The sequence below is a fragment of the Balaenoptera acutorostrata genome, chromosome X (assembly GCF_949987535.1).
Source record: "Balaenoptera acutorostrata chromosome X, mBalAcu1.1, whole genome shotgun sequence".
In the NCBI taxonomy this organism is placed as follows: domain Eukaryota; kingdom Metazoa; phylum Chordata; class Mammalia; order Artiodactyla; family Balaenopteridae; genus Balaenoptera; species Balaenoptera acutorostrata.
Window position 1 is genome coordinate 112,768,020 of NC_080085.1, and position 21,485 is coordinate 112,789,504.

Sequence of the window (21,485 nt, forward strand, 5' to 3'; positions counted from 1 at the left end):
GGAAGTAGGAACCCAGAGCTGCAATTACAAAGGGGCGCGGGGTGTAAGGGGATTTTGTCCATGGGCGGATCGCAAGGGCCTAGCACGATGCTGGCCACTTCCCAGGCGGTCAATAAAGCCTCGAGCTGGCTGGCAGCAGGCTCGCAGGACGCTGTCGATCACGGACAGACACAGGAAGCTCTGCCCGGTTCCCAACAGCGCAGCACCCTCCCGCTAAGCTCACCCACCTGGGCCGCGAGGGAACCCGGGGGGCCGGGAGGACGGACGCTGGCGCGCCAGAGAGCTGAGGGGTGGGTGGGGTAAGCAAAGCGCCGTCCGCTGACAAGCTTTTATCTCCAGTCTCCCGGTTCCCAGCGGAACCCTCCCGAAGCGGCTCCAGTTTCTCGCACGCCTCAGGGCGAGCCGGAAGTGACGCACCTTGTCGCGCGTGATTGGTGGAAGCAGAAATTGCTTTGCGGCCGGCACGGAAATTGCTTTCCTTTCGGCTTCCGCTCCTGGCCCATGTGAGATACAGGCTGGTGAGATGAGCTCGAGTCGGGCTGCGGAGAGGTGAGGGGTAGCGGCCGGGAAGAGGGGTCTGGGTTTCATTGCGGGTCGGGTTCCCGGGCTTTTGAGAAATGGAGGCCACCTTTTAGCTGGCGTCGGTTGTTCCCCTCCCACGATTTCGCCATTCGTTACTATTTCCTTGATCCATCCTTTAAAGCCCTTTTAATTTAATTTAATTCGCTCCCTCCACTCCCCGGCTTTTTAGTCTCATCCCTGTTGGTCCTGATGCGGCCTGTCCCTCTCCAGCTAAGTTAACGTGTTGCACTTTCCTCATCACGTGACTCCTTTTTCTGCCGCTGCTGGGGAGCATTTCAACCCTCCACGCAGACAGTGGCTGCGTTATAAACTCCTCTTATATTGGAAACCTTTGCTCATTGGAGTCATCCACGACATTTTCTGTGACGTTTCATGCCTCCCGCCGGGGGAACTAAATATAATCTGTTTAGTAATGGGTACCTAGCAGAGTTTGACATATACCGTTACATAATGGTAGACTCTATAATTTGTTTCTGGGTACCAGTCTCCTAAGTTAAGCACCTACTTTGCCGATCAAGCTCCAGCTGCTTTCTTCCAATTCCCCGTTTCCCTATTCCTGAGAACAAATGATCAAGATGTCACTTTTAAGTAAGCTTGCACCTATACAGGTATTTTCCATGTGGCGGATTTAGAAATGTTAATTGCGATATTGCCTTGCCTCAAGGGCTAGCAACAGCGTCTTCTGCCACCTTACCTAGGGTCTGACATTTTTACAGCCTACCAGAGGTCAGTGGGAAATGGAGTGCCAATCAGTCAGTGAAGAGTGTTAGATCTTTTTCATTTTCATGCAGTTCTGTATGGGTATTACTAACCAGTGCTCACCTCTTGCAGGTGATGCCTGCCTTATGCAGTCTAAATTTTATGTCTTGACAAATTTCCAAAGATGCTCGCACTGCTTGGTTTGCACCTCTCCCAGGGGATAGGACTATTCTGTACTAAGAACTGAAGTTATGTTTTAGAGATCATTTCAATATAAGAAAAATTGTTTCAAGTGATAATATTTCTCTTTTATCTCCTTTAGCAGCCTTCTGGCTTTAAACCAACAGGAAGAACTAGAGGATTTGCCAAGAGAGTACCCCTTGAGCACCAGTGAAGATGAGGTGGGTGACACCCACTAAACCGCCTTCTCCAGTTTCCCTTCTGCCTCAAAATTAGGGTAGATGCCACATTTCCTGGAAAGAAAAGGGGTGACAACATTGTTTATACTTGCTCAGGTCTCACAAATAAATTAGTTACAGGTTTCCACCACTACCCAAATTAGAGTGTTCCTACGAAACCTTTCATAAGCTAAAATGGCATAAAGCAAAGAAGCTATTACCTTAGGACACATCTTGCTAATGGAAACACAAAATAAATCAAGATAAAGCATAGATGCTCATAGACAGTTCAAAGCTATGGCAGCTTGATGCTGAGATGCTAAATGTAGTTTCCAGGGAAGGGGCTTGGTGGTGCCACTCTGAGTATGTGCTGCCTCTATAACAACTCACTGCAAAACAAATGCTAGACGCTATTTTCATTTTAAGGCTTTTTGTTTGTTTTTCTAAAAGCAAAAATCCTCTTCAGATTTTGTTCAGTTAGCAAAAGCAGGTACTAATGTAGGTCTTTTGTGAAAATGAAGCGGCATAAAGCAAAGCAAACTTTCAAAAAGCAGAGGATACCTGTTTTTAGTGTTTCATGTACATGATATTGTATTAAGTGCTATGGGAATTCCAAGATCGTATATAAGATACACTGTCCTCAGGTTGCTTAAGTTGAGTATATAAGACCAAAATACATGGTGTTATATGATTTCCCTATTTCCCAAGTTTGGATTTCCATAGAGGGTTATTTGATTATCCGACTGAAATATACATATGCATAATTAAGCTGGGTCTCCAACAGCTGCTATAGGAATTCCAGCTCTTTATTCTCTTGACAAAACTACTTAAATTGGTTTTTTTATGTCAGTTTCTGTGTCAGATCACACTATATATTCTATACAGAAACATTATTCTCATGGCACTTTTCTTCTCAAAACAAGTTAAGACAGGCATGGCATTAGCTCCTGGTTACTAAGGCTCTATGTTCCTTACAATGAGGGAGTTTGGCTTATTGAAGCATTTCTTTCCATTTGAGCTGGAATGCCTGCACGCCAGACCTCATCTGATTCACCAGTTCTCCACTGACCAAAAGAATGAGAGATTTTACATGGGCCTCAGTTGCCATACTGTCTTTTCCCTCCCCTCATCATTCTGATGGTTTTTCCTTTTCTGTTTCCAGGGGGACAGTGATGGAGAAAGAAAGCATCAAAAGCTTCTGGAAGCAATCAGTTCACTTGATGGAAAGAATAGGTAACATTCCCTTCAATTTGGACAGGTTATAACTAGCTGATTCCATGAGACTTATCTGCAGCTAACATTTATTGAGTGCCTAAGACAATGAAGATACAATTGTCAGAGCATGTACTTTGGAGACTGTAGGCAAGTTTTTTATCATCTCTGCATGTCAGTTTCTTCAACTAGAAAATAAGATTGACATGTCCCAAAGTCACTCAGCTCATAAGTGACAGATCTAGTATTCAAATCCAGATATGTTTGAATTCAAGTCCAATACCTTTTTCACTATGCCTACCTTGCATTGCCTTGTGTTTTTGAGGGGCTGAGCCTACATTAAGAGATGGTTAGACTACCATGTCCAGCTTAGGAACAGATTTCCTGGTTGCTTTGTGACAAAACCTGATTCTAGAATAGAAATGAAACCGAAGCATTGTTTGAAGAGAGAAGTGGTTGTTCCCCAGCAAAATGTATCCATTCTTTCTGTATTCTGTTTTGCTTAATTTCAGGCGGAAATTGGCTGAGAGATCTGAGGCTAGTCTGAAGGTGTCAGAGTTCAATGCCAGTTCTGAAGGTAAGTTAACCAAAGGAAACTATCTGCATCGAACTTGCGGAGTTCCAAAAGCATAATAGTCACTTCCCAGCTGTTTTTGATGTGGTTAATGAATCATACCATAAATACTACCGTGCGAGGGGGTGAAGAAGGGTAGTCAGATGCTGTTGAATTTCTTCCATTTCTAGAAGAAAGCCAAAAGGCCACAGTCAAGGTCTCCCACTGAGCTTGATGAGCTACTTCTAGGATAGAGGGACGTGAATGAAGACAGCTGCCTCTCACTAGCTTAGTCATGTCCCTGGTTTCATTTTTATTTCAGTTCTCACAGTGCATTGAGTTCGGACAGGCAGATAATCTCTCCTCTCCTGCTGGAGCTCAGAGAAGTCAAGTTACCTACTCAAGGACCTTCACCTAGTACAGTGTTTCTCAAACTTTTTTCTTTATTGCTCCCCTGAGGAGCCTTTTTAGACATTTCTTTTCCTCACTTCCTCCCTCCCTCCTCGCCTACTCTGCCACCAGGAATAAGATTTTCTTAGATAAGGCTGAGGTTTGGAGGGACACAAAACTAATACAGTCAGCCCTCTGTAACTGTGGGTTTTACATCTGTGGGTTCAACCAATGTGGATTGAAATTTTAAATTTCAAAATATTCCAAAAAGCAAAACTTGAGTTTATCACGCATACCAGCAACTATTTATATCGAATTTACTTTGTATTAGGTATTATAAGTAATCTAGAGATGATTTAAAATATATGGGAAGATGTGTATGGGTTATGTGCAAATATCAATGCTATGCCATTTTATACAAAGGACTTGAGCATCCTTGGATTTCTGTATTCTTGGTGGGTCCTGGAACCAGTCCCCTGTGCATGAATGCCAAGGGATGGCTGTATCTAAGTGTTTTGTTTTGTTTTTTTTTACCCCTGCCCACCGAAGAACCAGTTTTTACCCCTGGGTGGGGGAATGATATCACCCCGATTGAGAATATATGATCTAGTAAATGGCAGTGTTTTAACTTGATTTTAACTTGATAAGAAGTCTAGATGCCAAATCTTTTCCACCATATTCACAACTTACGCAGCTTGAATGAGTTATGTGCTTCTAGTAACCGTTAACATAACCTCCCAGAACTGGTAACAATATATTCTTGCAAGCTTATCCATTCAGCAAATACTTACTGTGCCTCTACCATATATCAGTTTCTGGGACTACAATTAGGAATAAGTCGCAACTTCATGGAGCTTACATTCTAGTGCAGGGAGACAATAAGCGAATTACAACAGGATGATGCAGTCAAGTGACTAAGTGGCTGCTTTCGGTTGGCTGGGCATGAAAAGCCTCTGAAGAGGCGAAATTTAAGCTGAGATCTGAATAACAAGAAAAGTCACCCATGCAAAGATAGGGAGCAGTATTCCAGGCGAGGGAGCAGCTAGTGCAAAGGCGCTAAGGAAGATACACGCTCAGCATGTTTGAAGAAGAGGAAGAAGGCCAGTGCGGCTGGAGCGTCCTCCATCTGTGGATGACACGAGGTTGCAGAGACAGACAGGGACCAGAGTATAATGGGGAGCCATTGGAGGATTTTCAGCAGGATCATGACATGCTATGATTTACATTTTCAAAACACTCTGGCTGCTGTGTGAAGAATGAATTGAAGTGGGGCAAGACTGGAAGCAGAAAGACCAGGAGAAAAGCAAATGACTGTTTTAAATAGTTTTCTGTCTTCCACCTTCCAACACATTTGGGAATGTAGGAAGGCAGTGGCGTCACTCTGGCTAGTGACTGAAGTAAGAGGACTACTCCTGCTTCCCTGCACACCTGCCTGTCTGCCAGCATTTTCTACTGAGGTCTCTCCCTATGTGATGTTGAGATTTTGCCTCACTTCTCAGTCTGACCAGAAAGTTTGTCCTTTCTACAGGATCAGGAGAAAAGCTGGTCCTTTCCGATTTGCTTGAGCCTGTTAAAACTTCATCCTCATTGGCTGCTGTGAAAAAGCAGCTGAATAGAGTCAAATCGAAGAAGACTGTGGAGTTACCCCTTCACAGAGAAGAGATTGAGCGGGTGAGTCAAAGAAAATGTGGTCCATTAAGGGGGAGAAATTGAACTGACAAGGAAAAATAGCATAAGAAGAGAAGGGGGATGGCCTGAAAAATGGGAGGAAGGAAAGTTGTGGTTGCCTCACCCTGGAAAAGATTAAAACTGATCTCAGGGGAAGCGTAGTCCTGAGAAGTAAGCAAGAGCTAATCTCTAGCATCCTGATTCTTTCTTGAACTAAGAAACATGGCCTCTTAGTTTCCTGCTGGTCCTTTGAGTTTGATGCTTAATTTCGTGGCTCTTTCTTTCTGTCTGCTTTGCCTGTTTCAGATCCACAGAGAAGTGGCATTCAATAAAACCTCACAAGTCCTCTCCAAATGGGATCCTGTCGTTCAGAAGAACCGGCAAGCAGAGCAGCTGGTTTTTCCCCTGAGCAAGCAGCAGTCCGTCTTTGCTCCCATCGAACATGTGGTCAGTGGCTGGAAGGTAAGTGCAACATGAGGATAGCGCACCTTGGAAGGTGAGATTGCGCCGCGTGGACATTGCAGAGCCTGCAGTTGGTCTTGTTGGACACGTTAAGCCAAAATGGCAGCTGCAGTCATTTTATTTGAGCAGTCAGAAAGGGAGGGGCCGGGGGAGCAAGATTCGTAGCCAGTTGCTGTAGCTCTGTCATCGCCCTTCCTCAGCTTGGATTGTCCACTACATGGTTATTTGCATGTTTTTGTGTGACCACATCTGATTGCCAATAGAGAAGGAACATAATGATGTTTTCTTTTTCACACACTGGATTTTTTAAAAAAGCTTTTAAAGCCAACATTCTGACCTTGGGACAATCAGGAACCTGGCAGCATTAATGATGCCTTAGGAGGGATATATGAGCAGCAGAACCAACGTTTGCCTGAAAAGGAATACCATAGTAAAATATAGCAGATTGCTGATAATGACTAGAAGTTTAGCAGGTAACTCATTATGACTGAGCTGCAGAAAATAAAAAAGATACTTTAGAGCTGGGTTTCCCAAACAGTGATCTCTGGCAGATGTTTCATCTGTCTGAAGTAAAAGGACAATTGTGAGTATGGTGGTGTAAGGTTGCCAGCTCTTTTTTATTATGAGGTTATTCTTTCCACTTTAATGGTGTTGAAATAGCTTTTCTTTTACGAAATGATGGTGGTAGTAAATGATGGGGTTGGGGGTGGAATGGTAGTTATGCCATTGGCAGAATTAAAAGTTAGTAATCCTGTGTCAGTCCCTAAAGTTTCAATTTTTAGTCTGAACAACTTCAGAACAGCTAGCCTTTCTTTAACAATATACCATTGGTTATGCAGTCTATAATGTGGTGTTCTGTCTTTAGTAGAAAAATAGTCCAAAACAGCAGTGCCCAAACCATGGATAGATGGCTTCTCCTCTGCTTTGTATAAATCCAAAAATGGTGTCCTATGTGTCAGGAAGTTGAGATAATTAAAGATCATCAAAGTAGACATGGCTTGCCGCCCTAGCTAGAAATTGAGCAAGTCATTGCTTATTACGGGGATAAGCTCTGTTTCGGATACTGTTGTTGAAGTCACCACCATTCTCTTTCTAGGATGCTTCCTTTTCCGCATGAAAAAGAGATCAGGTTTAAAGTGTGGCTGCAGGATGGAAGGGAGACTTTAGGAGGAAAAATTTAAGAGGTAATACAATTTGCAGGATTCAAAAATAAGTATAGAAAATACATAGAGAAAAGTCTGACCCCACCCTTGTCCCCCATCTGCTCATTTTTACCTCCATACTCACCCAGAGGTCACCACTTTTTTATACGTTTTTTGTTGTCATTAACTTAAGAGTTTTATGGATATATTTATGTCTACCTCATTTTTTTAATCAAAAAAGTAGTAGTACTACTACACACTGTTCTGCACCTTGCTTTTTCCAAATGCTGGTATGATCTTAGAGATGGCAGGTCAGTGCGGAGTTGGTCATTAAAGATGAGATGGGGTGGGGTGGGGGGCGGGTGGCACTGAGAACGGCGCAGCCTCTGATCTCCAGGAACTCCCTGTGCGACACAGAGTGGGGCCCAGATGCTGTGCACAAACCTGCTGTACCATTCATTCTAAGGTTCATCTTTGAGAAATTATACCAACATGGCACAGAGAAGTCAGGGGGTCCTTTGTGGCTGGCAATGCCTTAGAGGGCAAAGCCCAAGGACTAGCAATATACTAGTATGTCTGGAGATTAAGAATTCAAAATGTCTGCACTTGTAGTTTTGGTCCAGCTTCCTAAAATTCCGTTTGACTCTAGCTGAGAAGAATTAAAGGGGATAATGTGTGAGAAAGCATTTGTAAACTGTAAAGTGCTAGAAATGATGTAAGGTAACTTCCCACCACTCCCTCCTTCCCTCCGCTGGCAGCTGACACTAGCATTTCCCAAAGTGTTCTCCTCAAAACCTTCCTTTCTCAGTATGCCCTGGGAATGGGACTGGGTGGGGGGTTTGGTAGGGTTCCATTGCTAGAAAATGCCACATGCCCCTGCTGGAGATTGGCGGTCCACAGTGTATGCTAGACTTTTTTTTTTTTAATAAATTTATTTATTTTTATTTTTGGCTGTGTTGTGTCTTCGTTGCTGCGCACGAGCTTTCTCTAGTTGTGGCAGGCGGGGGCTACTCTTCGTTGCAGTGCACGGGCTTCTCATTGTGGTGACCTCTCGTGGAGCACGGGCTCTAGGCACACAGGCTTCAGTAGTTGTGGTTCGCGGACTCTAGAGCACGTGCTCAGTAGTTGTGGTGAGCAGGCTTAGTTGCTCTGCAGCATGTGGGATCTTCCTGGGCCAGGGCTCGAAACCGTGTCCTCTGCACGGGCAGGCAGATTCTTAACCACTGCGCCACCAGGGAAGCCCCTACGCTAGCCTTTTAAAGGCTATGAAAAGATAGTAAAGAAACCCCTATGACTTACTCTAACCCAGGTAGGACAGACTGATTTTATTAAAAATCGAACGCATTGAATTTTAAACTTTTAAAAAATGAAGTAAATCTTGTCAGCTGCTGAGGAACATGCTTTGGGAAGAGCTGGTCTCCATTCTCTCGCCTTCTTCCCCTACTGCCTTCCTGAAACTTCTCTCAGAAGGTGTTAGCAAGGGGCCTCCCAATAGCCAGATCCCAAGTCCTCTGCGTCTTCAGCCTATTTGACGCTGTTAACACATCTTGTGGTTAAAACTTCTCCCTTGGCTTCTATGACGTAGTCCTGCTGTTGTTTTCTTGTCTGTTTGTTTTGGTTTTTATCTGACTCTTCTTAGTCCTTTTTACTCTTGCTCTGTAAACATGGTACAGATCACTCTCAACTCCTTCTGAGTTCCAGGCCCATGTTCCATATGACTAGCAGGCCTCACCTGGCTCTCCCCTGTGCACCTAAACTTCTCAACAACAAAGAAAGCCTGGCATTTTCCTTCCCCAGACCCTGAAACTATGTACCACGACCTTCATGCTATAACTCAGTCAATGGCATAACTCCTCCCTTCAACTACCAGCATCCCCAGCCCATGCAGGGGGTCTAGTCCTGTAATTCTGTCTCTGTAATAACTCTCACATCCGTGGTTCCTCTCCTCATTTTCATTTGACACCTTCCATAGAACCCCTTACACAATCACCAGAATTCTCTCTCCAAAACACAAAACCGATTATCACTTTCCTGCTTAAAATCCTTCAAAAGGCTCTCCACTTACAGAATAAGACAGAAGCGCCTGGCATCTTAGCTACACTGGACAGTGCATTGTTCCCTGACATACCTTTGCTTGCCCTAGGTCTGTGTTTTTGCTTATACTCATCTCTCCATTTGGCTTTTTCCCCCTCCTTGTAGAATTGTGCTTATGCCTCAAAGCCTAATTCAAAAAGTCTCTTCCTTCCCCAAGCCCACCCCACCTCCTAATCAGAATTAATTGTTCCTTCCTCTGTGATTACTCCTATGGACTAATATTTAACCCATTATGTTGTTAGTGGTGCATATGTCTCTTTCCTCTGAAAGGCTATGAGCTCTATGAGGACAGGAACTATCTTAATTGTGTATTCCTAGCGCCCTGCACAAGTGCCTGGAATGTAGCTGCAGCCAATAAGTGTTTGTAAATTGAATTGAATCGGAGGGAGATTACAACATTGTAATATAAATCACTTTGTAGCCTGTGATTGATTACTACTGCAAATACTAAAAATGGAAGAACATGCACCTTTACTATTCAGTAGAATAGGTTTATGGTTAGATCAATAGTGCCGTGTAACGTGTGATGATGTGTGTTTATGCATTTGTCCAGATACTTGTAAGTTTTAACACTGACCGTGATGTATATGGCCGTTGAAGAAAACCACATAAAATACGTGCATGAGGTTTGAAACTGGCTCTTGCCCCGGGCTGTCTTTGTGCCTTGCCAAAGTGGACCATGACACGATCAGCCTGATTATTTTAGCCATCCTCACAATATCAGTCAAGCAGCAAATGGGGTCTTTTGTTGACATGTAAAGTCACCGGTTCACAGTCCAGTCGTTTCATCCGCATAGGCACCACCTAGTATGCAAAGTTAACTGGCAACTGAGGAGTTGCAGCCAAAGTTAGAAACTGATGAGAGTTAAATTTGAACTGTCAGGAAGCAGGCTAATTACCTGAAGGTCTTATTGTTAAAGGCAGTTTATTTTTTTGTGCTCATCTTAAGACCTAACCTCCCCTTTTCTCTAGAAATATTCTTAAAAGGAGGCTGATATGGATCTGAGGTCCCTAACTTTATGTTAAGAGTATTGTGCTTCAAATATACATAACAATACAGGGACCGTTTTGTTTTGCAACTCTTAAGACTGACAATTTGGTACTGCTGTTCCTCTGTCCTGCCAGCATTGACCTTAAGGGCATCCTGCTTTGATTCTTAAGAGAATCGTATTGTTTTACATATATTGGTAATCTGAACACAGAGTGATCCCCCCCACCCCGCCCCGTAATATTAGAGAGTAGCCTCAGAGTCCCCTTGCTGAAGTTGTCTTAAATCAGAATAAAAGTTAAGGCTTTATCTACACAGCTGAACAGCGAGCCTGGAACCCCCTTCTCTTGCTGTAACAGTCAATCCTATCCAGTTCGTGATTCCAATTATAGTGTCATAGAGTAGATGGCCATAGGATTGTAAAGAGGGAGACTCTAGGAGCATGATTTAAGACTTAAGAGTGTTCTGTTACCTCCTTAAGGCAAGAACTCCCCTGGAGCAGGAGATTTTTAATCTCCTCCATAAGAACAAGCAGCCAGTGACAGACCCTTTACTGACTCCCATGGAAAAGGCCTCTCTCAAAGCCATGAGCCTGGAAGAGGTAAGTGTGCTAGGCCCTTTGATCCACCCAGGCATGCTCTGTTTCTCCCAGCATTTGCCATCAAGCCCAGGGGTCACTGTAAATGTCATTCATTATAGGTGAAGATGCGCCGAGCAGAGCTTCAAAGGGCCCGGGCCCTGCAGTCCTACTATGCGGCCAGGGCTCGAAGAGAGAAGAAAATCAAAAGCAAAAAGTAAGGAGGCCCCTGTGTACCGGCCTTGGGTTCCATGGAAGAAAGTGACGAAGAATCGCAAGTCCTTAGGAGAGAACCTTGCCCATGGCGGCTGGGGTCATGTAGGAGAGGTCCCAAAGAGTAGTGACTAGCCTCTTTCTCTCTCAAACCAACCTCAGAGAGTTTTGCCTCCTTCAGTAGTACCTGCTCCTGTGGCTTTGGCTTTCCATCTTGGTTTTGCTAAAAAGAGGACTGTTCAATTACTTTCTCTCCCTTCCAGGGCATCACAGAGTGGTTCTGCCGAATGAGCTCTTGAGTTCTATAGCTGTGGAGGCCAGTAAGGGCTTCCTTCCTGCCTTTTTGCCTCTTTAGATCCTATTCTGCTCTTCCCTTGCATTCTAGAAGCAGAGGGGACTCTTTGCTCTGCAGAGGTCTGCCCCTGGGGTCTGCAGGGACTGAGTCCCGCAGGGCCTCGCAGGTCTCGAGCCAGCTCCGTGCAGTCAGCTAGCTCTGTGATGTCTGTTCCATTCCCCCACATAGGGAAACCCCTTGTGTGGCGGGGCACTCGTGTGCGGCACCAGTGGTTCAGCTAAATCTCTTCCCCTGCACCTCTCTCATCCTATAGGTATCACAAACTTCTGAAGAAAGGAAAGGCCAAGCAAGCCCTAAAAGAGTTCGAGAAGCTGCGGAAGGTCAATCCTGCTGCAGCATTGGAAGAACTGGAAAAACTCGAAAAGGCCAGAATGATGGTGAGGCTGCCTCTGGCCCCCAACCCTTGAACCAGCTTTCCCCGGAAAGCAATAAGGATCTCACTCTGCCCTTTCTTTCCAGGAGCGAATGAGCCTTAAGCACCAGAACAGTGGGAAATGGGCAAAGTCAAAGGCAATTATGGCCAAATATGACCTGGAGGTAAGAGACCATCAGGGTGAGAGAAGAGATGGAATTGGAGGAAAGAAAGGAAAATCCATAAGGATGCTAGCAGAAGAAGAGTTGGGAAAGAGCCATGAGGATGCTTGGAAAACCAGGAATCTAAAAAGGCATCAGAAAATCTCTAAGGCAGAGAGGAAAATGACCAGGAACAAGGTGGAAAGGGAGAGATGAAAGGGAAACAGCACTGAAGGCAAGTCCAGTTAAAGGGGAGAGGAGTTGTGGGGGGTTTTTTGTTGTTGTTTTTTAAACCTTGTTTCACATGTTGATTTCTTGAGGACAAAGAATTTGTCTTCCGTTTTATTCCATAACTGTTAACACAGTGGTGTATGTGCAGTTTGAACAGTAGGTGCCAGTAAGAAATACTTAAGTCAAATTGAGAGGAGGCAGCTCTAAGAAATGGACCGGGAAAGGTGTGACTGTGGTCACTAATGACAAGGTGCTCGTGCCGTGACCCTCTCCTCCAGGCTCGCCAGGCTATGCAGGAACAATTGGCCAGGAACAAAGAGCTGATGCAGAAGATCCAGGTGGCCTCTGAGAGTGCGGAAGAGGAGGGAGTTGCGGAGGAAGAGGGTGAACCCTTTGTCCCTGACATGGTGAATGAGGTGCAGGTGAAGGCAAGCGGGCCGAACCCCTGGATGTTCAGGAATCACTCCAGTGACACAAAAGAGGCTGAGGTCCAGGGGGACCCTGAAGAACTTGCCGAGCCTGCAGCCCAGGAGGCTCCTGAAAGTGAGGAAGAAGGACCAGTGGTGGCGGAAGAAATTCTTTTGAAAGAATTTGAGGAAAGGCGATCACTTAGACAAAAGTCTGGGCTCAAGCAGATCACCAAGCCGGTGGGCAGTCAAGAAACAAAAGGTGAGCAGTGCCTAGTGCTGGTGCTCTTGACCGACTGAGAGGAAAACTGGGTCCACCCACCTGTGTCACACAGTGATTAGGCTCCAGGTACTTTCAAGAGAGTGCCCTGGGTCCCTGAAGAGAAAATAGGTTTGTAATGACCATTTTCCTTCAAAGGCATTTAATAAGCAGGCATCTGCATGGCTCCAGGGTGTGTGTCCAGTCTTCAGAAAGACAGAAGTACACCATCCTTGAAGGAAGGGCAGGAGTTAACATCACTGGTACCCACAAGCCAGCGAGAAATGCATGTGGTGGGCTGGCAAATCTGAAAGTCGTTCACACCCACAGACACAGAGGTGTATTTTGAGACATTATGAAATGTCTTCAAATCATCACTGCAGTTTTCTGTCCGTAATGCTGGTTGATATGTTGATATGGGGTGTGATTTTCTTGATAGGAATGAATGACTCCACAAGGTACCGGGTAAATTAGAATTGTTACGCCATGCTCAGACTCGATTTGCATGTTATATATTAATTAGCAGCCTTAGCACCCTTGAGGCAGGTCAGAGTTCCCATTCTGGGGACAAAGCAGGGCGTTATAAAGCCTGCTTAGGAAACTAACTGCCTTCAGAAATCACCTGAATCTGGACAGATTCTTGGGTCCGATTATATTTCCTAGAGGAATAATGAATGCATTTACACGACAGCAAGAATCTTTTCCAGTGGCAAAAAAAAAGTTTTTTTTTTTAGAGCTGTCATTTAGAATGTATTGGAGGACCTTTACTTAGGGTTTTCAGCTAAAGACTTCTGGGATTAATAATTGCAAGCAGTTGCTTCCGAGAGGATTGTAGAAAGCAGCGCCTCAGGCTGAGATGGTTCCTCCCAAGCCCCCTCAAAAGCTGCCCATCTAGTGAAATGTGTAGAACAGTTGGTTGTGGAATGAAAGGTGGATCTGGATTTCCTTGGATGATAAATAAAATGATCCCAAACCTTTGGGGAAATAGTATCCTAAAATAGTGGGAAGGCATGGACCGCAAACAAAATGAGCAAGGAAAGTTGGTCCTTGAAAATAAACATGCATGTCCTCAGGCCAGATCTAAGTAGCTTCTTCCAGTGGCTTCAAGCCAGAGCTAGAGAGCAGGATGAACTTGGGAATGGAGGCAACTTGAGTCAACGCAAAGGACAGTTTAGAAGCATGTCATGGCTGTGTTTCCCTCGGGGCTCTCAGAGACTAGCAGTATTTGCTCAGATGATGCTCGTGGCGGGAAAGTGCGAGCTACTTGACTCTGCCACAGAAGATTGTGAAATGCTGCTTTAAGATAAAACAATGCTGGCTACAGTTTTTACAAGTAGGAAATTACAGTGTAAATTACAAATTGGAAATCACAATTTTTTAGCAATTACAAATAATAAATGACAATGAAGTTGAATTTAGAGGCCACTTGCTAAAACAGCTCTTTTAATACAAATTTGGAATTTGGGGCGATCTTCCCAAGCAGAGTTTACTCTACGGGAAATTAAGCCACAGCTCCAGTTATACAGTGAGTCATGGGCAAAGCTGGGAATAGGACCCGGACATCTGCTTCCCAACATGCTGCTTTTAACTCCTAAACTCCATTGTCTGCGACTTGACAGGTAATGATTAGTGAACTTGCCGGGAGATCCAGCGAATGGCATCTTCTCTTACCCATTTGTCCTCGTTAGCATGTCTCCTATGGTGCCCAGCGCCCAGCGAGAGGTCAGTAGACGCTTGTTGACAAGGCAGCTCCCACCCTACTTTTCTGACAGCTTTCATTTCTTCCCCCAGATCCTAGCAGCCAGGGGGTGCTGTCTGAATTGAGGGCACTGTCTCAGAAACTCAACAGGGAGAACCATCAGTCCAGGAAGCAAGAACTGAGTTCAACGAGGACAGTCCTGGCGGTCCAGAGAGAGGAACCTGCCGGGGAGGAAGAGGAGCCTCTGTTGCTGCAGAGGCCGGAGAGAGCACGGACTCTGGACGAACTGGAGGAGCTGGGCAAAGAAGGATGTTTTCAAAACAAGGAGCTTCCCAGAGCTGCGGTAGAAGGGCAGCAGTGGGAGAGGAACCCAAGTAATCATCTTAGTGTCCCCAAGGAGAAGAAAAGGAAGGAGCAAATGATTGATCTCCAGAACCTCCTGACCACAAAATCTCCTTCCATGAAGTCCTTGGCAGTTCCCACGACAGAGGAGTTGGTGAGCAGAGCCAGGGTCGTGGGCCATTGCGGGAGATCAGAGCTGGTGTGGAAAGTGTCCTTCCTGCACGAGGAATAGAATCAGTGAAGTTTTGTGCTGGGGGCACATGGCGGCAGTTAAGAGGTCTGGAATAGTATGGGCCCAGCTGGTCCCAGTGACAGTTTAGTAGATGGAAATTTGTGAGTGCCGCTGAGACTTCCTCACCTTAAATTCTGAGCCACCGAATCCTTCCTGGGGTGACTCTAAAGCCCTCAGAGGAAAGAGAGAGTCACTCAAAGCTCTGACCAGATGCCAGGCAGGACAACTCAAAGGTGAGTCAGTGAGCTGTTGACAATGTTTTGCTCTACTCAGTGGGATCTCGAATGATCCGGGGGGCTCCCCGATTAAGTCACTGAAACTGCTCAAGTGAGGAGCCCTGGTGCCTGTCTTTTCAGAGATATAAGCTGGAGGACTCCCACATTCTGGCCAGGCCCACTTGGAGCTCCCCCTCCTAACACAGGCTGTTCCTTCCTCTACCCTGCAGTTTCTTTATTGAAAGTTTAAAATTGTGTCATATGATAATGAGCTAGGGATATTTACCCTAGAGAGAAGATTGGAGCTTGCTTGGCTGCCGATGGGTTTGTAGTGCAAGACCATCATTGTTCTGCACTTCCCCCTAGGGGGCGCTAAAATGTCACGACCCAGCAGTCGAGCGGTCTTGCCACGAACCTCGGCTCAGGAGGCAAGCTGTAGCTGTTGTTCGTTTCTTCCCAGGAAGATGAAGAAGAGAGAGATCAAAGGCAGATGATAAAGGAAGCTTTTGCTGGGGATGATGTCATCAGAGACTTCTTGAAAGAGAAGAGGGAAGCTGTGGAGGCCAGTAAGCCGAAGGACGTGGACCTGACTCTGCCTGGCTGGGGCGAGTGGGGTGGTGTGGGCCTGAAGCCCAGTGCCAAGAAGAGACACCGGTAAGAACAGGGGAGAAAGCCTGTCAGAAGGGCACCAGGTTCTCCCACTTCACCCTCATGCGTCCTCTCTGCCCTTTTGACTAAGTCCTTAATGCTCTTAGTCAGACGTCCTGCTGTTCTGCTTTCCAGGTTTCTCATTAAAGCCCCTGAGGGTCCTCCAAGGAAAGACGGGAATTTGCCAAATGTGATTCTCAGTGAGAAGCGGAACATCCGTGCAGCGGCTCATCAGGTGAGGGATAGAGAGCTCTTTAGCAGCATCCTCTTTGCTGCCTGGCTCTCCTGCTTGGGAGGAGTGTTCTGGTGCCCTGTGGTCAAGAGGGATGTGTGATCTTGGCCACAGAATCAGATCTATTTTTGTTTTCACTGGCTCTGAGATGAATAATTCCAAATTGACTCTGCTGTTTTAATTACTGGCTGGGAAAGTTAAAACTTAAAGGATAATCTTTGCAGCAATGGTGAGGCCCCCAAATCTGCATTTTCAGCTAGTACCCCCAGATAATGCTGATGCAAATGGGCCTCACCAAACTAAGAATTGCTGTTCTGCAGGCTTGTGTCTGTAGTCCAGGTAATGTTCAGAGGCTATAGGTTTAAGCTGCATCTTAAGAAAAATGAGGACCAACCGGTACTTGTTCAGGACAGTGAAAAGGTTTAAAATTGTGTCATGTGATAATGAGCTAGGGATGTTTACCCAAGAGAGGAGCAGATTTGAGCATGATCATGGTCTTCAAGTATATTGAAGGCTGTCGTGTGGAAGTCACATAAAGTGGAAGTTAGAGGAAAGGCAGAGTTCAAGGAAAAACTTTCTGCCGGTCAAAAGAGAGAAGGGGTTGCTCTGGGGTTGTGAGCATGTGTAAAAGGGACTTGGGAATGAGATTGGACTCAGTGACCTTTATGTTCCCTTCAGTTCTGAAAGTCTGTGGCCCTGTGATCTGTCCCCAGCCAGTTTAATATTGAAATGAGTTGTATTTTTCCTTCTGAAGTGGGGGAGGGCTATTTAATAGGTACAGAAGAGAGGAGAAAATATCGTTTCAGTAATACTCTGTTGATCTTATTTTGCTGCATAAATTGAATTGTAATCCCAATTGAGGATATATAACCAGAAAAATAGGCAATGAACAAGCAGTTATGGGATAAGAGGGAGAGAAAAGGGGTGCTTCACCGGGCCCGGATTCTAGGTGAAGGGCAGAGTACAGACCTCAATAAAGATCACCCTTCCCTTCCAGGAATATTAACTATTTGTTTTTTAATACAGTCACAGTAAATTGACAAATAACTTTCCAAGAAGCTCCCTTGATTTTCCTCATCTTTTTAATAAGCTATATACACTTCAGGTCCCAGCATGCAATAGAATAAAGCACTTTGAGCCAAAGGGGGAAAAACCTCCCAAGACTGAATATTTTGTGCAGGTGTTTTTTTCTGTTCTTTTGCTCTGGGTGACATGCACAGATCTAGCTATCAACCCCACTAAGACCCTCCCTTAACCTAAAGAATCTGTGTCCTTCACTACCACCAGGACTGCCCGGCGGTACTCAGCTTCTCTTGAGTGTTCCATTGAGTATCTCTAGAGACTACTGATTGTAACTTACCCGTTTTTCTTTTTTTTTTTTTTTTTTTTTTTTAAAGGATTTTCTTATTTATTTATTTATTTATTTATTTATTTTTGGCTGTGTTGGGTCTTCGGTTCGTGCGAGGGCTTTCTCCAGTTGCGGCAAGCGGGGGCCACTCTTCATCGCGGTGCGGGGACCGCTCTTCATCGCGGTGCGCGGGCCTCTCTCTATCGCGGCCCCTCCCGTCGCGGGGCACAGGCTCCAGACGCGCAGGCTCAGCAATTGTGGCTCACGGGCCCAGCTGCTCCGCGGCATGTGGGATCTTCCCAGACCAGGGCTCGAACCCGTGTCCCCTGCATTAGCAGGCAGATTCTCAACCACTGCGCCACCAGGGAAGCCCCCGTTTTTCTGCTTACATCTTTTTGCTCCTCTTTGGCCATCGGGGAGGTGTTTAAAGATTATTTATATGTCTGAAGGTAGCGCTTTGGTGGAGTGGAGAAGAATCCTGGGCAAGGAAATGAGACTTGGGAAGAGCATGAAGCTAAGTGTAATAGCCTGGTAGAGTTCAGGATTCAGGAGTAAATCTTTGGGTTCCGTAAAACATCAATCCTGTGAATCAGGGGGAGGAAAGGAAGGGATTAAGAGTATGAAGAAGGTAGGAGAGTCACAGAGATACACCAATACTCAGATGTGTCTTGCAGTCACAATGTTGTATAGGGAGACCCACTGGGGGCCAGCAACCCGCAGCTCCTGTAGTGTTCCTATAGCTGCAGGGGCCTTGGATGGTTTTTCAATCCCTAGATTGTTGTGTAAGCCTGGGGGAAGGGAGGTTCTAATCCAAATTAGGCCCCTCTACTCCCATATGCCATCAAGCAGATTGGCACTCCTAAGGTTGGATGGGGGCATGGGGATACCTTAGCCTCTCAGAAGCTTCACTCACTGCAGCCATTGTGTAGAACTGTGGCCTATGTGCTAAAACTACCTGACCAGGTGCCATTAGAGTTTACAGGCCTGGCTCACGCCACGTCTCTCTGCCTTCCTTTCTAGGTGCGGATGCTTCCATATCCATTCACACACCATCAGCAATTTGAAAGGACCATTCAGACCCCTATAGGATCTACATGGAACACCCAGAGGGCATTCCAAAAGCTGACTATGCCCAAGGTTGTCACCAAGCCAGGCCATATCATTAAGCCTATAAAAGCAGAGGATGTGGGCTACCGGTCTTCCTCAAGGTCGGACCTCTCTGTCGTACAGAGAAATCCAAAACGACTCTCCATACGTCACAAAAAACAGCTGAAGAAAAACTCTGTAGACTGAGTTGCTGGAGTAGTGACACCTTGGTGCCCGGAACTGGGAGCCCTGACTGCTCCTCCATTGGCCTGGTTTTACTCCGAGCTGCAGGATCAGTTCCAAAACTGGCTTAGCACACCGCTGGTGAAGTTAAGCCACATTTTAGAAATAAAGGCGTTTTTTAAATCTATTTAACTGGAGTGTGTTCTGTGTTGTTTCCCATTTCCTTCAAGTCAGACAAGACACCTTTGGATGCTCCCCATTGCATTTCTCCAGTCGCACTTGTCAGGGGACCGTATTTTCTTACCAAGGACTATGTTGTCCTAAATTGGACTGGAGGGAAGTTACCCTAGCCTACCACCTTAAATCCATCACATCGGATATAACCATAAACAACCAGTTTAAAGAGTCAGGGATAGTAATTAAATACTGTATATTCTTAACCTCTGAACCTAGCAGCAGTATGCACAAATCATTCAATTGGATTCTGCTCGGGGCTGGTCCTAGGATGGTGCTGAAGCTGGGTTCAGCTTTAAGTCTAACCACTATGGTTTTCTTTTCATGTGTGAGCCTCCCGGCTTACACAGGTTGCTGTCTAGAGTAGTTAGCACTTTTACCCTTACTTTACAGATGAGGTAGATGAGCTTTCAGAAGTAAAGCTCTATTCCCTTTACTTCCTAATACAGGGCCAACTCCTCACCATTGTTTATAGTTTATTCAAGCATTACTTTGCTATATGGCAGCTTACGTCAGCTTCTCGGCTCTGAGGAACCTGCCTTTCTCTGGATGACAATATGTATCGAAAGGGCCCCTGCAGCCAAGATTCCTCACAAGGAATTGGAGAAACCCCTCCATTGATTCCGAAAGGACATAGCCACTACTGCACTTCACCTCCTGCCTTGGAGATGGGTCCCCCCAGCCTTTTTAGACCAAGATGGGGGTTAATTTTTGTGTGTCACAGAACCCTCTGAGAATTTGAAGTTATGAACCCTCCCCAGAAAAATGCACAAACGCCTACACCATTTTACATACAGTTTCAGGAGCTTTGCAGACATTTGGAATCCCTGGGCCAAAAGTTCTGCCACTCCACGAATATTCTTTTGCAATGCCCCCCACCAATATGGCCCTCTTTTCTGAGCCCATCACTCTCCAGATCAGTTCCCAAGTGTTTCCACCTCAAAGGTAACTAGTCCCAATGCCTTTATTTTAGAGGCTTAAGATTTCAGTTAGTGACTATGCAGTGGGACCCCAGACTAACTCCGAAGCCAAAAGCCACGCCATAAATGTCTATAAAATTCCCAGTGGCAGCTGTGGGCCCGGACTACCATTGCTCATCCTCTCAAGAACCTGCCCTGTGCTGGGAAGGGAACTGAATATGTTGATAGTGTTCAGAGCTCAAGGGGTATTTTTAAGTTATCCATTGGTTTGAGATTATCCGCGATCCACTTGCTGGTTGTCACTTTAAGTCAGTAGCCAGTGAGGGGGAATGGTGGACCTCTGCCCACTCCTGCCTCCCTTGAAGAGACCATAACCTTCTCTTTCACTCTTTTGAGCACAAAGCTGCCACCTCCGTCCCACCCACCCCCCCCCCAAATCGAAGCACCCAATCAAGTGCCCCCTGTAAACGGCCAATCCCCGTCTACTTTCTCGGGACCCTCTTCAGCTCCGTGTGCTGCCCGCGGCCCAGGAGTGATGCAAACGACCCCATCCTTCAAAGGGGAGGGCAGGCGCTGGAACGTGCTATAAACGGCGCCCACTCCCAGCCTTCCAAGCCCCCAAACGGATTCGATTGTTGTTTCGTGGGGCTTTTTTTTTTCTTTTCTTCCTCCGAACCTCCGAAGTGTTCTCCCTTCCCATTGGCCGGAGCTGCCCCTTGACGCCACCCTGGCCTTGCTCGCTGATTGGTCCATTCTGGATGTGCCCAAGCCTTTTTCCCAGGGTGTGGCCCCCCCGCCCCCAACAGGGTTCTGACCCCTGGCTCCTCCCTTCCCCCCCAGCCCCCCTCTCTGTTCCGAATGGTACCGCCCTGGCTCGGCTCCCCCTCGGCCCAGGCCCCTGCCCTTAGGGCCCCCGGACGGGGCGGGGCACGCTGGGGACGGGCAGAGGGCGGTGGTGGCGCCTTCCTGCCGAGCCCGAGGCCGCCCCCGCCACCCTTCTGCAGCCCTCGTAGGTCCCACTTTCCCCTGGGCAGTCTTCGTCCTGCCTTGGTAGCCCCGTCCCGTCTGTGCGGCCCCCACCGTGGTCTTTCGGTCATCCCGAACGGCAGCGTTAAATCCCTGCCCTCAGCGCTCCACACACGCCCATCCGCCTCCACCCTCGGGTTCTTGCAGTACTCCCTCTCCCCGCGTCTGCTCACCCTTCCCCTCCCGAGCCCGCCGAAGCCCCGGCCCGCCTTCCTCGCGGACTGTCCATCCCCAGGATCCCCCTCCCTGTGTGTGGCCCTTCCTCCCAGCGGCCTCCCCTTCGCGGCTTCCCCTCCCCCTCGTGGCCAGCGTGGTGGAGCACTCCCGGCCCACCCCCCTTTCTCCGTACCCCCGCGCTCCCTTCTTATGTTGTCCCTTCACGTCCCTCTCTAAGTCCCTCCCACACCAGCCCCCCCACGCCGTACACACATACCCCTCCCTCCGAGGCGTCCCCCGGCGCCCCTCCCCTACCCCCGCTTGTCTACGCCCCTCCCACCCACCCCGTCCTTTTGTCTCCTCTTTGGTCTCTAAGTCCCCCGCCCCTCCCTCACTCCCGCCCTCGCTCCCCGCGAGCACG

General features: G+C 46.8%; 1 protein-coding gene across 2 annotated transcripts; it reads left to right on the forward strand.

The window, feature by feature from the left end:
* Window positions 1-425: 425 nt before the first annotated feature.
* Window positions 426-18,915, forward strand: UTP14A (UTP14A small subunit processome component). 2 transcript variants are annotated; one of them, XM_007180972.2, is made up of 15 exons: window positions 426-549; window positions 1,604-1,682; window positions 2,842-2,912; window positions 3,404-3,468; window positions 5,363-5,505; window positions 5,809-5,964; window positions 10,670-10,789; window positions 10,888-10,982; window positions 11,587-11,710; window positions 11,793-11,870; window positions 12,356-12,746; window positions 14,535-14,938; window positions 15,692-15,885; window positions 16,015-16,114; window positions 18,480-18,915. In XM_007180972.2, exons 1-15 carry the CDS (start codon window positions 524-526, stop codon window positions 18,750-18,752), a joined length of 2,319 nt encoding a protein of 772 aa, XP_007181034.2. In that variant the 5' UTR covers window positions 426-523; the 3' UTR covers window positions 18,753-18,915. The 2 variants fall into 2 exon arrangements, with proteins under 2 accessions (XP_007181034.2, XP_007181036.2); XM_007180974.3 differs by having other exon boundaries at window positions 481-549; window positions 1,607-1,682.
* Window positions 18,916-21,485: the final 2,570 nt, after the last annotated feature.